At 55.0% G+C, this 12629-nt stretch overlaps 4 protein-coding genes across 4 annotated transcripts; 3 read left to right on the top strand and 1 right to left on the bottom strand.

The window, feature by feature from the left end:
- Nucleotides 1–2004: 2004 nt before the first annotated feature.
- Nucleotides 2005–4523, top strand: PG998_001485 (uncharacterized protein; the record flags this gene model as incomplete). Its single annotated transcript, XM_066868303.1, has 2 exons — nucleotides 2005–2478; nucleotides 2535–4523. The coding sequence occupies 2 exons, from the start codon at nucleotides 2005–2007 to the stop codon at nucleotides 4521–4523; spliced, it is 2463 nt and encodes an 820-aa protein (XP_066736718.1).
- Nucleotides 4524–6390: 1867 nt separating this feature from the next.
- PG998_001484 (uncharacterized protein) lies at nucleotides 6391–7587 on the top strand (the record flags this gene model as incomplete). Its single annotated transcript, XM_066868302.1, has 1 exon — nucleotides 6391–7587. One exon carries the CDS (start codon nucleotides 6391–6393, stop codon nucleotides 7585–7587), a length of 1197 nt encoding a protein of 398 aa, XP_066736717.1.
- A 301-nt stretch (nucleotides 7588–7888) lies between these two features.
- On the bottom strand, nucleotides 7889–8989 carry PG998_001483 (uncharacterized protein; the record flags this gene model as incomplete). Its single annotated transcript, XM_066868301.1, has 1 exon — nucleotides 7889–8989. One exon carries the CDS (start codon nucleotides 8987–8989, stop codon nucleotides 7889–7891), a length of 1101 nt encoding a protein of 366 aa, XP_066736716.1.
- Nucleotides 8990–9754: 765 nt separating this feature from the next.
- Nucleotides 9755–12626, top strand: PG998_001482 (uncharacterized protein; the record flags this gene model as incomplete). Its single annotated transcript, XM_066868300.1, has 3 exons — nucleotides 9755–10905; nucleotides 10991–11412; nucleotides 11467–12626. 3 exons carry the CDS (start codon nucleotides 9755–9757, stop codon nucleotides 12624–12626), a joined length of 2733 nt encoding a protein of 910 aa, XP_066736715.1.
- Between the last annotated feature and the right edge of the window lie 3 nt (nucleotides 12627–12629).

Raw genomic sequence — 12629 nt, 5'->3', positions numbered from 1 at the left:
ATAGACTTGTATGTCGGTGTATCATGGACCCGGAGTCTGGCGTTTTGATATTGTTTTGAAAGTACGTAGTGTAATATTGAACCGTCAATGACCACCGACTATAGTTGCTTATTCGTGTATAGCCCTTTGCCTCTCTTCGAGCTTCTTGCAGCTTCTTGCGAGAAAAGAGTTGCAGATTCCAAAGTGAATGCCGGCGGCAGTGTCGGCTTGGCTTCAAGCCAAGCTAGACAGGGTCAAGGGGGCCGACGCCATCATGCCGGTAATGTGTAACTCGAAACTTAGGGATATGATGCTACACGCTCTAGCGGAAGCCACAGAGGCCGTACGTAGGTGGACAAGTAAAAAGCCAATCCCCATACAGGCTCGCCGCAGGCTATGTGGTCATTTACTGAACACATATCAATCATGGTTAAGGGCTGTAAAAAGAGGCATGGCATGTTTGTTATATCCAGCGAAACCAAACGCAGCTTGAGACATCTAATAATCCCGCATTGGCGCTTGCTTCCGGCCTTGACGCCGGCACCTCTGATTCGCGGCAGGCAATAGTGAGAGACCTCTAGCCTTTGGGCGTGTGTAGCATGTTTGTTTGCAAGTGGAAATATAGCAACGATGTAGCATCCCTTGCTGCCTGCTGCCCAGTTTCTTAACGACACGTCCCATTGCTCGGTCTTATCACCCACGTCTCACTCCTCAATCTGCTGTGTTTCATCTATCCTAGCGGAACCCACTCTATTATCTGCCTCGTCCAAATAACTGTCCACATATGCCCATATCAACGATGCATAGACAGGTCTGCGGCTCATGTTTACGTATATAAACAGAGAATACGAATCCAGCATCGATTGCCGCATAGCCAAAGTCGTACGGTCGAGGGATTTCAGCGTACAACCGCCGGGCAGATAAGATGCCTTCCTCCCCTTGACACCTTCTCAATCCAGGTTATCAGAGCGACATGGATCACCCCTCGAAAAAAAAGCATTGGGGGCGTTGGGACGTTGGGCGGTCCTAGTTGGACCCGACGACGGGGCCCATCGTACTACCTCCCAGCTACCAGTGCCTTTTTGGGGTTTTTTTCTACCTGGGTGCTCCGTACACGCTACCCAGTCGTCCGATTAATGTAGTATTGCTGTGATGCGACTCGATACGATGACAGATTCTCGACGACGAACCAGTGAATCAAATAGATCTGGCTGCATTGATCGATCATCTTGCTTTTTCTCATTCCCGCCTCTCCTACTCTCGCCATGACACTGCTGGGAATAGGCCGGGATTAGACGGGTGAGAGCAGACAGCAGACAACAGACAGAATCTCCGGATCCTCGTAAGGTTGATCCGACCGCTTGGCTATATGTACCAGCCAAGTACCCGAGACGACGTGTGACAAGGCGCCAGGCGTGCTCGCTTTTCGACCCCACGATTCAAAAGTCAAGACGCAGTGCCACCGAGGAAGGCCCCCCCCAGAGTGTGCCCAGACTCTGCCCAGACTCTTCCAGAGAACCCAGAAACCCCTCGAGTTATTAATACCCAAGCTGATGGCTATCTCTTGGCACCCGCTGCCCAGTCTCTCCTACCAAGACCCTTCTACAGCTTGGCACATGCAACACCCAAGCCCTTGTGAACCCGAACTAATCCAAAGAATAATTGAATCAATCAACTGATTCTCGGCATTTGGCTGCCCGCCGGCTATTGTCTTGTCTTTTGCACCATAGCTTTCCGACCGTTGTCTTGCTGTCGCTGTCGCTGTCGCTGTCGCTGTCGCTGTCGGCATCGCTGCTGCCTTGACTGCGCGCAGCCCCCCCTTTCGGTCGGGTTCGCTCACCCAAAGGCGGCCCATCGCCAATCCCCGAAGTCAGACGCGTGGCCCCCTCCAGGAATGGTCGCGCGACAACGCCCCCAGCGTATCAACGATTCCACCTAGAACGACCGCGACGACGACGACGACAGGCCTCGTGTGGTGTCATGTGTGGCACGCACAACGTTGTCCGCCTAATAGAATCAGCATAGATGGGTGCTACCGTCGACCGTACTGCCGCCGACCTGCCGCTTGAAGATCAGCCGACAAAGGCCTCGTCGTTCTTCTCGCGCTGGACCCTGCCTCTTCGCTCGCGAACCCGCAACCTTGCCGACTTCCATGTTCGACCAGACGAACCGCATCGTCAATACTCGGCTGGTGACCATGTCACTGGCTCCATCGTCCTGACCGTCATCAAACCTGTTCGCATCACACATCTCACGGTCGCCTTGCACGGTTTCGTTCGCGTCTTCAAAAATGCCGGGGCCGCCGCCCAGCTGGCTCCCATCAATCCTGCCCATATACCCCACGATGGGAATAAGACTTTCCGATACTACGGCAATGGGCAGGCCTCTCTCTTCCAGGATGAGCAGGTGCTTTGCGGCGAGGGCAGATTGGCGGCAAGGAAATGGGAATTCAAATTCGACCTCATCTTTCCCTCCAAAGGACTGCCAAGCAGTATTGACGTAGGTCCCTCACCTGCACTTTCCGTGACACTGGCTCGTTTGCTCATCGTTGGTAGTTCGAACGGGGCACAATATCGTATATGATCACTGCTACTTTGACGCGACCAACCACCATGGCCCCGACAACAAGTGTTGAGAGGAAAATCTCATTGATAGAAAAGGTGGATATTGGCTTGCTATCGCCGCCGCGAGAGAGGAACGTGACAATGCAAGCAATGCATAAACGGGCGAAACGAAAGCGAACCACCAACTCTATGCCGACTGGGGCAAACCAAAGAGACTCGGCTTCAACGGACACCCCCGAGCCAGCTTCTGATATGGACTCGACAAGGGCCAACGAAAACTCGAATGACGGCTCGGTCGCAGTGGAGGATAATGCCCGTCCATTGTATGATGGGCTAGGCTTACCGCGCAGTCCCATTCAAAGTGACATGCAGAGCGAGATCAGCGGGGAGAGCGCTGCCAGCAACACTAGCAATTACATGAGAGGGACCGACGTCAGCGTCGGGTCGATCAACGGCAGCAAGTATTCGGGGCCGGTGGCAGAGGTTGCAGGTCGCGAGATTACAGCTACGGTGGAGCTTCTCAAGGGTGGCTGTCTACCTGGAGATCTGCTGCCTGTCAGGATCAAGATCCATCACAACCGCCGCATAAAGAGCCTTCACGGCATTATCGTCACCTTCTACCGGCAGGGACGCGTCGACTACGCACCTCCGGCATCCATGTTCAAAGAGTTATCCGAGGAGGATGCAAAGCGTCTCGAGCGAGAGGAGTACTACCCAAAATCCAAGACAGGCCTAGGCGGTCTCTCTCTGTCATCCGCGGGGTCTTGCAGCGTCTTTCGGAAAGACTTGTCACAGTCCGTTGCACCTTTGATCATCGACCCGACTAGTTTGTCGGCCAATATTACGACATCCGTGAGAGTACCCGAGGATGTGTTTCCAAGCATCAGAGGGGTCCCAGGTGGTTTGATCAGTTTCAAGTACTACGTGGAAGTCGTGATCGACTTGGGTGGAAGGCTAGCTGGCCAAACTCAGCTCGGCTCACAGCCACCCGGGCGTATGGGCTCTGTATCTGTACCCGGCGGGCCTTCTTCCCCTCTGGTTGGTTCTCACGAGAACAGCATAAGCAGGCTTGCGAATTGGAATGGGACCATTGTCGATACGGACCATATCCGTCGAGAGAAGGGTGTCATCTACGTTCCTATCGAAGTCGTGGTGGGCAGCGTCGATAGCAACCGGACACGGGGCAAGTCCGTGGTACGATCTGGTCTTGCCTTGGAGTCCCCCTCTAACCACGGCTTTGCCAGTGAGGCGGACCAGCCCGACTACACTTGGCAAAATGCCCCCGACGACGAGTATTATGACGAGACTGGAGAGTACATATCCCCGTTCGAGGACACACAAAGTTACTTCCCATCTCCGCTCACACGCCAATCAACATACCACGACCTTCATCGGCAAGACTCACATCGGCAAGACATGCAAGAACCGCAAGCACCGGCCTATATAGCGCCACCACAAATGCCCGATCAGACTGTCTTGACTGAAAAGGAACGCGTACGGCAAGCTGAAATGCGCCTGCTGCCCAGTCAGCCCTCTCTTGCAGGGCCCGAGTCTGCCGCCGGACCTTCTCGACCATTAGTGCCAGGAAATCGATTGTCGTCTGCTACCGGTACACCACCTATGGCACCTGGCGACAACCACGAGGGCCCTTCAGCGCCTGCCCTGACAGACTTATCGTTAACGGCTTCTTCCCATCCGACAGAAGACAAGCAGGAGATGGAGAGGCGCCGACTGTTGGAAGAGGCCAGTGCTCCTCCAGAGGTTCCAGACGAGTACACCAACGGCGGGCCTTCGGCGCCGCCCGTGGACGTTGCAGGCCCGTCTAGAAGCCACGAGCATGAACCTTCAGCACCCAACTTTGATGAAGGGGGTTTATATGGTGCACATGACCTCGGTAATATCGCGGGCCCTTCTAATGGCCACTCCTCCCATGGCAGAAACAACCATGAGAGGGAACCCCTGCCAAGATACGAACGATGATTTGATGCCCGGGCGTTGTTTGGCGTATAGACTTCATGGAATTTAGCATAGCGACAGTTGATACCTCGGGCTGCGGTGTTTTTATGAGCAGCAAACATACACAATCTTGTTTTGCAAATGAAGTTGATAATTTTGTAGTGTATCTGCATGGCATGTAACGGCTTGAGAATCCCTCCACGTTAGAACACGGGACGGGAACACAAGATGGGATTTTGTTCGAGGGCTCCATCAGTGTAGAGAAGATAATAGAGACTTGTCTGCCGATGTATGCTTCGCTCCTAGTACAGCAGTCCCTTGCCCCTAGCATTGGAAATTTATATGCATGGCGACGAAGTTCCTGAAGTAATTATGGACAAGTTAAAACTCGACATCTACGCGAGAGGACTCCCGAAGGCACTGCACAGCCGCAATTTGCTCGAGCTTCTCGTCAACCTTTATATGACCCCTACTGCAGATTGGGCTTTGTTGTACCATATTGCGCGGAAGAAAGGGGCCTCTTCCCATTTCCTTCAGACCGCAGTTGCAGTTGGCAGAGCTTTGGGGAGAGCACATCTCGAGGTTCACCCCGGTAATGAGTCGAGTACGGCAAACTCATGTGATCTGGTATAGATGTCGGGCCTGGCCTTTTCCTCTTGGAAGTGCAGGTAAGTGGAAATTAGAAAGGTCGACGTTACATAACCTGCAGAGGAAAGTAGCATAATACCACCCTCCTATGCAGGCCAAGAAATAGATAGGACTATATGCCTACCGTACTACCAGTCAGCTAGTGACTCAACATGTGGCTTGATACAGTATAATACTTCATGGGAAGATCCTTAGTCGTTAATTATATCAGTACTACGAACACAGGGAGCCAGCGTTGATACAAATACTCCATTGCACGGTGAAACCTTCCCAGTTGGAAGTCCAGGACAGAGGCATCATTGTCTTCCTTCTTAGACCATATCGAATCCTTCAGCCAAGCCCATTGTATACAATGTCAGATTCAACTTTGCGCTCGATGGTCTTAAAAACAAACAGCGAGAGTGTAAAGCAATTAGTTAATATCGAGGAAAGGGGGCTTGCCCGGGATCGAGAATCTGGCTCATGGATTTGTTGCGCGCGTATTGGGGAAATAATCTACAGTGTCACGGCGAAAGAGTTGATACAATAAAAGTCACCATCTGTTTGTGGCCTGGTTTGCACTTGCTTGCTTGTTGTGTAATAAGGTAAGGGAGGATTAGGCGGGAAACGGTATAAATAGACCCAATTTGGCCACGACTGCCAAGGAAAAGGGGATGAGAAATGCCGATTCGTGGCTGGTGCTTGTTGCCGAACTTAGGCTGTAAAGGTCGGTACATGTCACCGAAAGCAAATACATACAGCTATGATATCAGACTTCTCCCTTATATCGGGCCTGTTCCGTCCTTCAATCCAACGTGGCCGGGCATGCCAGGAAAGGAATCCTTCGACGTCTGTGCGACACCGTGTTGGCAGATCCCCTGCCAAACAAACAATTCCACGTCAAGTTGCAATCGATGGTTACCGAGCAATCCGGGGGGGAGCCTTGGTGAGAAACAGGCCATGCCGAGTATAGAGAAGGGACTAGTCACGGGTGCCACGACTCCACAGCTGGGCTGCAACGCTAAGAATAGGAACATGACCATCCCTTGCATATAGGGAGATTCACGAGGATGCCCGGTGTTTCTGAGAAATGACAGGACACATGGCGACCGAGGGCTTTCCAACTTTGCACGAGGTCCCTGGCCGGTTTTGCTTTTTCCCGATCGTCAGTAGTTCATCGGGGGACACGGGAGCTCCCATGCGTTCCTGTCGTGGCGCCCAACTGGTGAGTTTCGCTGCACCCTATCGCCTGCAGCCAGCCGTCATGGCCGCCTATAGGGGTCTGCCGGGCGTGGTGGTTGCGCAGGAAGACGGGCAGCTGTGTATATCCGCCGCCAGCAACGACATCTTGACAAGGCCCGTGTTCGCACGACATGACGTCCCGCCGCGCAAAGCTAGTCATTTCTTTTTGGATGCCGTGCCGCCGAGCGACCAAACCGCAAGGAGCCACCCGTCGTTACACGACTCGCCCTACTATTATATCCAAAACCTTAAAAACTCACGCCACTTCCGCAGAATTTTCACGCGTCTCGAGTCCATTGATTTACTCGCCTCTTTCTCACCCCGGCCTTCGTCACGACGTCCCCCAGCGATCCTCGCAACCACATGCACAGACACAAACACAAACATGCCGGGCCCGCAACTGCTGAAGGCGTTCCAGGACGAGTTCGACAGGCAGGAACGATGCGGTTGCTGGCCACGAGAGTATACTGACGCCATACTCCATCTTCGGCAGCCCCGGGAGCGTGGGGCACGGGAGGCCAGAGAATGCCTCATGAAGGCACGGGGTGAAGGCAGGATCCGAGTCGAAGAGGCCTCGTTTCCCCGCTCAGCACCAAGGAATGGCATCATCAAAGTCACCGCTGTTTACCCCGTTGGTAACAATAACCCCAATAGACCTTGCGTAGTCTTCTGCCACGGTGGTGCCATGGCCGGGTCCGACCGTTACGTGGGGCTTCACGTGAACGGCCCCATATGGGCAGAGACGCTGGGCGCCGTCACCGTGAGCGTCGAGTACGGACGAGCTCCTGAGAATCACGGTGTGGGCTTGGCCAGAGACTGCTACGAAGCCCTGGTATGGTGCTGGGGGAACATCGAGTTCGACCACGACCGGCTGCTCTTGTATGGGGCGTCAGCGGGCGGTGCACTTGCTGCCGGTGCGGCCCTGACCTTGATCCACGAGCAAAGGACGAGATCCGGCCTGCCTAATTTGTGCGGTTTGTTTCTGGAAGCTCCGATGCTGGACTGGAGATGCGACACAGATTCTATGCGGCGTCTCAGCAAGGACGGGCCGTTCTTCAACAGGGAGGCGTGCGCCTTCGCGTGGCAGTCCGTGATACAAGGAAAACAAGTCGAGTTTTCCGAGTTCGTGTCCCCAGCCGAAGCAAGAAAGAGTGACGTCGCCATGCTTCCCCAACCGCCGCCTATGTCGGCGATATGGACCCGTTACTTGATGAGGTAGTCTGCTTCATGGGAAAAGCCGGACGGCCGGACTTCACATGCAGAGTATTTCAGGGGGTGCCTCACGGCTTCGATGCCATATTACCCGCGGAGCCCATCTCGGTCCAAGCCAAGGCCTGGAGATTGCAGTGGATCAAAACCATATTCGGAATCAGCTGATACTTGAGGAGACTATGGCTCTTGTCAATCTTGTACGATTAAAACCACTTTCGGGACTCTCATGTCCATTGAGCCTTGGAGTTCGGCGCATTGCTTTACAACATGGTACAACCAACCCCTATAGACTAGAATTCTACCCAAGGTTACTGGACAGAATAGGATTGGTCCTCGCGCGATGATTTGCAAACCGTCGCCTTCAGAGCCTGATAATCATTTTCGTCCCACGAGACTAGTTGATCATACTGAACCCGGTGATTCCGCACGCATCCGTGAGGCTTTTGGTAGTCGTAGGTCGAGACCCTGAGCGTAAAATTATCAAGATTGGTCAGGTGGCGCTCCAACACATTCTTACGCAACCATTTCCAGAACTCTTCTGGCTTCATCGGCTGGGCCCCGACGATAGTCACGTTGAGGTCCAGCTGCTTCAATGTCGGAAACAGCCTTTGAAGACTCTGCACGGCCTGCTCGAACGGCTCCTGTTCTTTCCGCGATTCCCACCCTCGCCAAGTTACGACAAGGCTGGTATGGACGTTTTGGACGAGCTGCAGGCCCTCGGGGCTCGCGTTCCGGCCGAAGTAGCGCACCATCTCGGCACTGACGAGCGAGACGGTGTTCTCGCCGTACAGACGGTACAGCAAGTCGCCGTACACCGTGCGACAGGTGCGCAACAGCGCGCAGTAGCAAGGCGGCGACCACCACCCCCACGGCACGTTGTGTCGGGAACGCCGCTCACTGCTACCATCAGGATGACGGTAATACTTGCAGGAATACAGCAACCCGTAGGCGCGCACGTCCACGACGGTGCGCAGCTCGTCGCCCTGCAGCTCTTCATCGTCGCCCCGGATGCGCTGACCGGGCTGCCAGTTGCAGGGCCGGGGGTGCCACTGGGGTTTCCCTAGATGCGGCTCAACGAGGCAGGGCTCGCCGAGTACGAGGTCGTAGATCTTGAGTCGGAGCTCCAGCGGCAGGCGCAGAAAAGACGCAGGCGACGGTGCGTCGGGATTCTTCTGCTGGCACTGGTGTTCCTGCTCTGGGTGCTGCTGAGGGATGATGGGCTTGCTCTTGCGGATCTTGCGAGTCCGGAGGAGGCGGCGGCGGCAGGCCCGGTCAATCTTTCCGGGGGCCCTCGTCGCATGCCGGCCGCATAGGTAAAATGCCCGGAGCGGATAGTATATCGAGTAACAGCAGCACTTGACAGGCCATAGCAGCAATGCTTGTTTCCACGCGCCAGCTTGAGTTGGCATGGCCACAGGACGGGTTTGCGGAAGGGTCCAAGCCAAAAGTCTGCAAGGTTGGATGAGCGATCTGGAGAAAGTGAAAAGAACCAAGCTTTGTTCTCTCAATGCAATCCGGGAAGCCGACAATTTAACATGAGTGCAGTTTGGAGCGGCGCTGTGTTAGTTAGTGCATGTCAAGTCCTACTCAGCGCCGAAAGGAAGGTCTTGGGTATCGTAGTAAGCCACGCAGGAACCTCTTGCATCGTCCCATAACTTTGCTACGTTTCCTGGTACGAAGCGACAGGCATCAGGGCGCGAAAGGGCACTGTTGGGAGTTAGTTGTGAGCATTCCAAAGTGCAAAGTCAGTCTGATGTTGGGAAGGTTTGCCAGCATGCTCGGCCAACAATACGAGAGTTGAGAGGTGAGGTCTGGGGATCTGGACGTCTGTCCCGAGGAATAACCGCCTGGACACTGTGACTATGGCACCCTAGCTTTGGCAGGTAGCGGGTTGTCCACGAAGTAACAGGCCAGCCAGCAGGGGGCCAGGGGGCCAAAGCTCTTGCTAGTCCCTCTCTCTCTCTCTCTCTCTCCTCTCTCGTCCTGAGTCCAGAGTCCTGACGTCGGCGACGGAACTCTTTGAGCACCGTTCAACCGGCGAATTCATCACTCTTCTCACCGGCCCATCCTCACTAAACCTGGGGAAATTGTTACCACCCGGCCCAGTCCAGTCCCAGTCCAGTAGTCCAGTCCAAGTCCAGTGCTTCGGGAGACTGAGCTCCATTTGCTCCGCCATGGACGAGCACCAAATTGATCCTCGACTGCGCGAGGACTCAATTGTCGTCACTAACCCGACCGATGCACAACCGCAACCGCAACCACAACACCCGCCTCTGCAACCTGCTCACCACCAACACCAACACCTACAGCAACATCAATACCAACCATCGCAGCCACCTGCCGACTTAGCCTCCATCATCGAATCCCCGACCGAAGGCCCGTCTCCGGCAGGGCCAGCTTCCGCCCAGACCTACGGCGCACCTCACACTCCGCTTACACCCACGGCGTCGCATCTGGCCCTGAACCATGAGACTCCTGGCACCGACCCGAGTGGGGGGAACCACCACGACCCCAACGACCCCAACGACCCGAAGCGCCCTCGCGCATGCGAAGCCTGTCGCGGGTTGAAGGTGAAATGCGAACCCGATCCCGCGAACCCCGAAGGGGCCTGTAAGAGATGCGCCAAGGCCGGCCGCAACTGTGTAGTCACGCAGCCCACGCGCAAACGCCAGAAGAAGACAGACAGCCGCGTCGCGGAGCTCGAGAAGAAGATCGATGCTCTGACGGCCAGCTTACAGGCCACTCGCGGAGGCCCCGGGGGTTCCGGAGGTCCTATTCATCAGCCATCGCCCGAGGAGCAGAACGGATACATCAGCGCCCAGTATCAAGCTGCTCCGCGCCAATGGGGGCCACCGCCTGCGCAGAACCCGCCACCGCAGTATGCGACAGAGAAACAAGATAGTATATTCTCTCCGCCAGCTGCGGCTGGTCAAAAGCGCAAGTTCACCGAGCCAAGAGACAATCCTCTCGACACCGCGCAAAGCCCCCTTGGCCGACGGTCCTCTAGGCACGACTACTTCAATCCCGATGTTGTCGATCGCGGTATTCTAACAATGGACCAGGCCAACGCCTATTTCACCCGCTACAATGATCACATGATAGCACACTTGCCTGCTGTTGTTTTCCCTCGTGAGATGACTGCTGCAGATTTGCGAAAGGCCAAGCCACTCCTGTTCTTGTCCGTCATGGCGGCTGCTTCTTCCGAGGTGTACTCGGTTCAACGGCCCTTGGTCAAGGAGATGACCCAGATCTTTGCCGAAAAAGTCATAATCAATGGCGAAAAGAGCTTGGAGATGGTCCAGGCTCTGCAGGTCTCTGTTATCTGGTACTACCCCCTGAACACTTCGAGGAGCTCAAATTCTATCAGATGGTTCACGTCGGCGCGGTGATGGCCATCGACATCGGCTTAGGGAGACGGCGCAACAACCCAAAATCGAGGTTTGTGCCTTACACATGGCAGAACCATCCGCTGAGGAAGGACCCCTTCCGGACCCCTCGGCCATCGAATGTCGACGGGCCTGGCTGGCATGCTACTTCCTGGCCTCCAATGTAGCTATGGCTCTACACAGACCAAACCTGGTCAGGTGGACCTCGTTCATGACGGAGTGCATGGACATCCTGGAGTCCTCACCTGACGCAGCCCCAAGCGACAAATATCTCTGCCACCTTGTCTGGACGCATCGTCTCGCCGAAGAGGTCGGTATTCAGTTCTCCATGGACGATCCTAATGCTATCGTGAATGTTGCGGAGCCCAAAGTGCAGTACGCCTTACGGGGCTTCGAAAGGGATTTGGCCAAGTACAGCGAGAATATCCCGCAGTCAGCGAAGCAGCGTAAGTCGGATGCTCCGAACTTGCATCTAATGCTATGAAACTGACCACATGCAGCCTCTTTATCACTAAGTTTTCACGTGCTGAGTCTATATATGCACGAGATTGCTCTCTACGTGGAAAAACCGAACGAGGGGATGCAGAACTTCAATTCCGACTCTCTGCAGGACCCCGTACCGGGCCTTAACGAAACTCTGACGGCGGCTCATATCGGAGCGCTTTCATCTTGTCTCACGGCCATTGACGGGATTTTTGAGTCCTTCCTCTCCATGGATGTGCAAAGTATACGGTGTCTTCCCGTTTTCAACTTTGTACGGGTTGCCTACGCGGTGGTTGTTCTCATCAAGATGTACTTCAGCGCCAGCACGCCTAACTCGGAGCTTGGCAAGGTCATCAACAAGGACAACATGAAAGTAGAAGAGTATATCGAGAAGCTTCTTGATAAGTTTCGCGACACGGCTACACATGAAAAGTCCCGCCCCGCGGGCAAGTTCCTCGTCGTTTTGGTCATGCTCCGGAGTTGGTTCCAGAAGCAGGGTACTAAAGGCGACCAGTCCAAACGGGAGCAGCAGGCAGCCGATACAGGTCATAACAGGCCAAACGAGAAGGCGACGTCTCTCCCGCAGCAGCAACAGCAGCAAGCACAACATTCAAACCAACAACAGCAACACGCTCAACAGCCGCAACAGTCCACTCCACAGCAACAACCGAACCAGTACAACCCCGCCAACACACCACTCCAACTACTCTCTGAGATCGCCACGGGCAACCAGAGAAGTAACAACAACAACAACAACAACACTAACACTAACACCGGAGCCAATGCGGCGGCAGCGGCGACCCTGCCGCCTTGGCTCGCGGGCACCAGCGGGCCGCAACAACCCTTCATGTACGACCCGGCGACTGTGGCGACGACGACGACGGCCGGCGTGCCACCACCGGGTCACACCGCCGAACCGCAGTCGCAGGACCCCAGCTTCGCTCTTGGCATGCAGAACGTTATGCCATACCTCAACAACACGCTGACGTCGGATTTTGACTATAACTCACTGGGCGACGGCTTCGAGCAGGCCATGGACCTCACCTTCGGTGGCCTGGTCACGGGCTCCACTCCAGACGACTATCTGCGATGGGACTCTCTGATGGGGTCGATACCCGAGGGCTTACCAGGGCCCGGCAACGGCGGTGGTCCTGCGGTGCCTTTTCACTTTGGGTAGATA

Source organism: Apiospora kogelbergensis, assembly GCF_038363985.1.
Source record: "Apiospora kogelbergensis strain CBS 113332 chromosome Unknown utg000001l_segment0_segment0, whole genome shotgun sequence".
Taxonomy (NCBI): domain Eukaryota; kingdom Fungi; phylum Ascomycota; class Sordariomycetes; order Amphisphaeriales; family Apiosporaceae; genus Apiospora; species Apiospora kogelbergensis.
The sequence above is the reverse complement of the archived record's forward strand: the minus strand, read 5'-3'. Positions and strand labels throughout refer to the sequence as shown.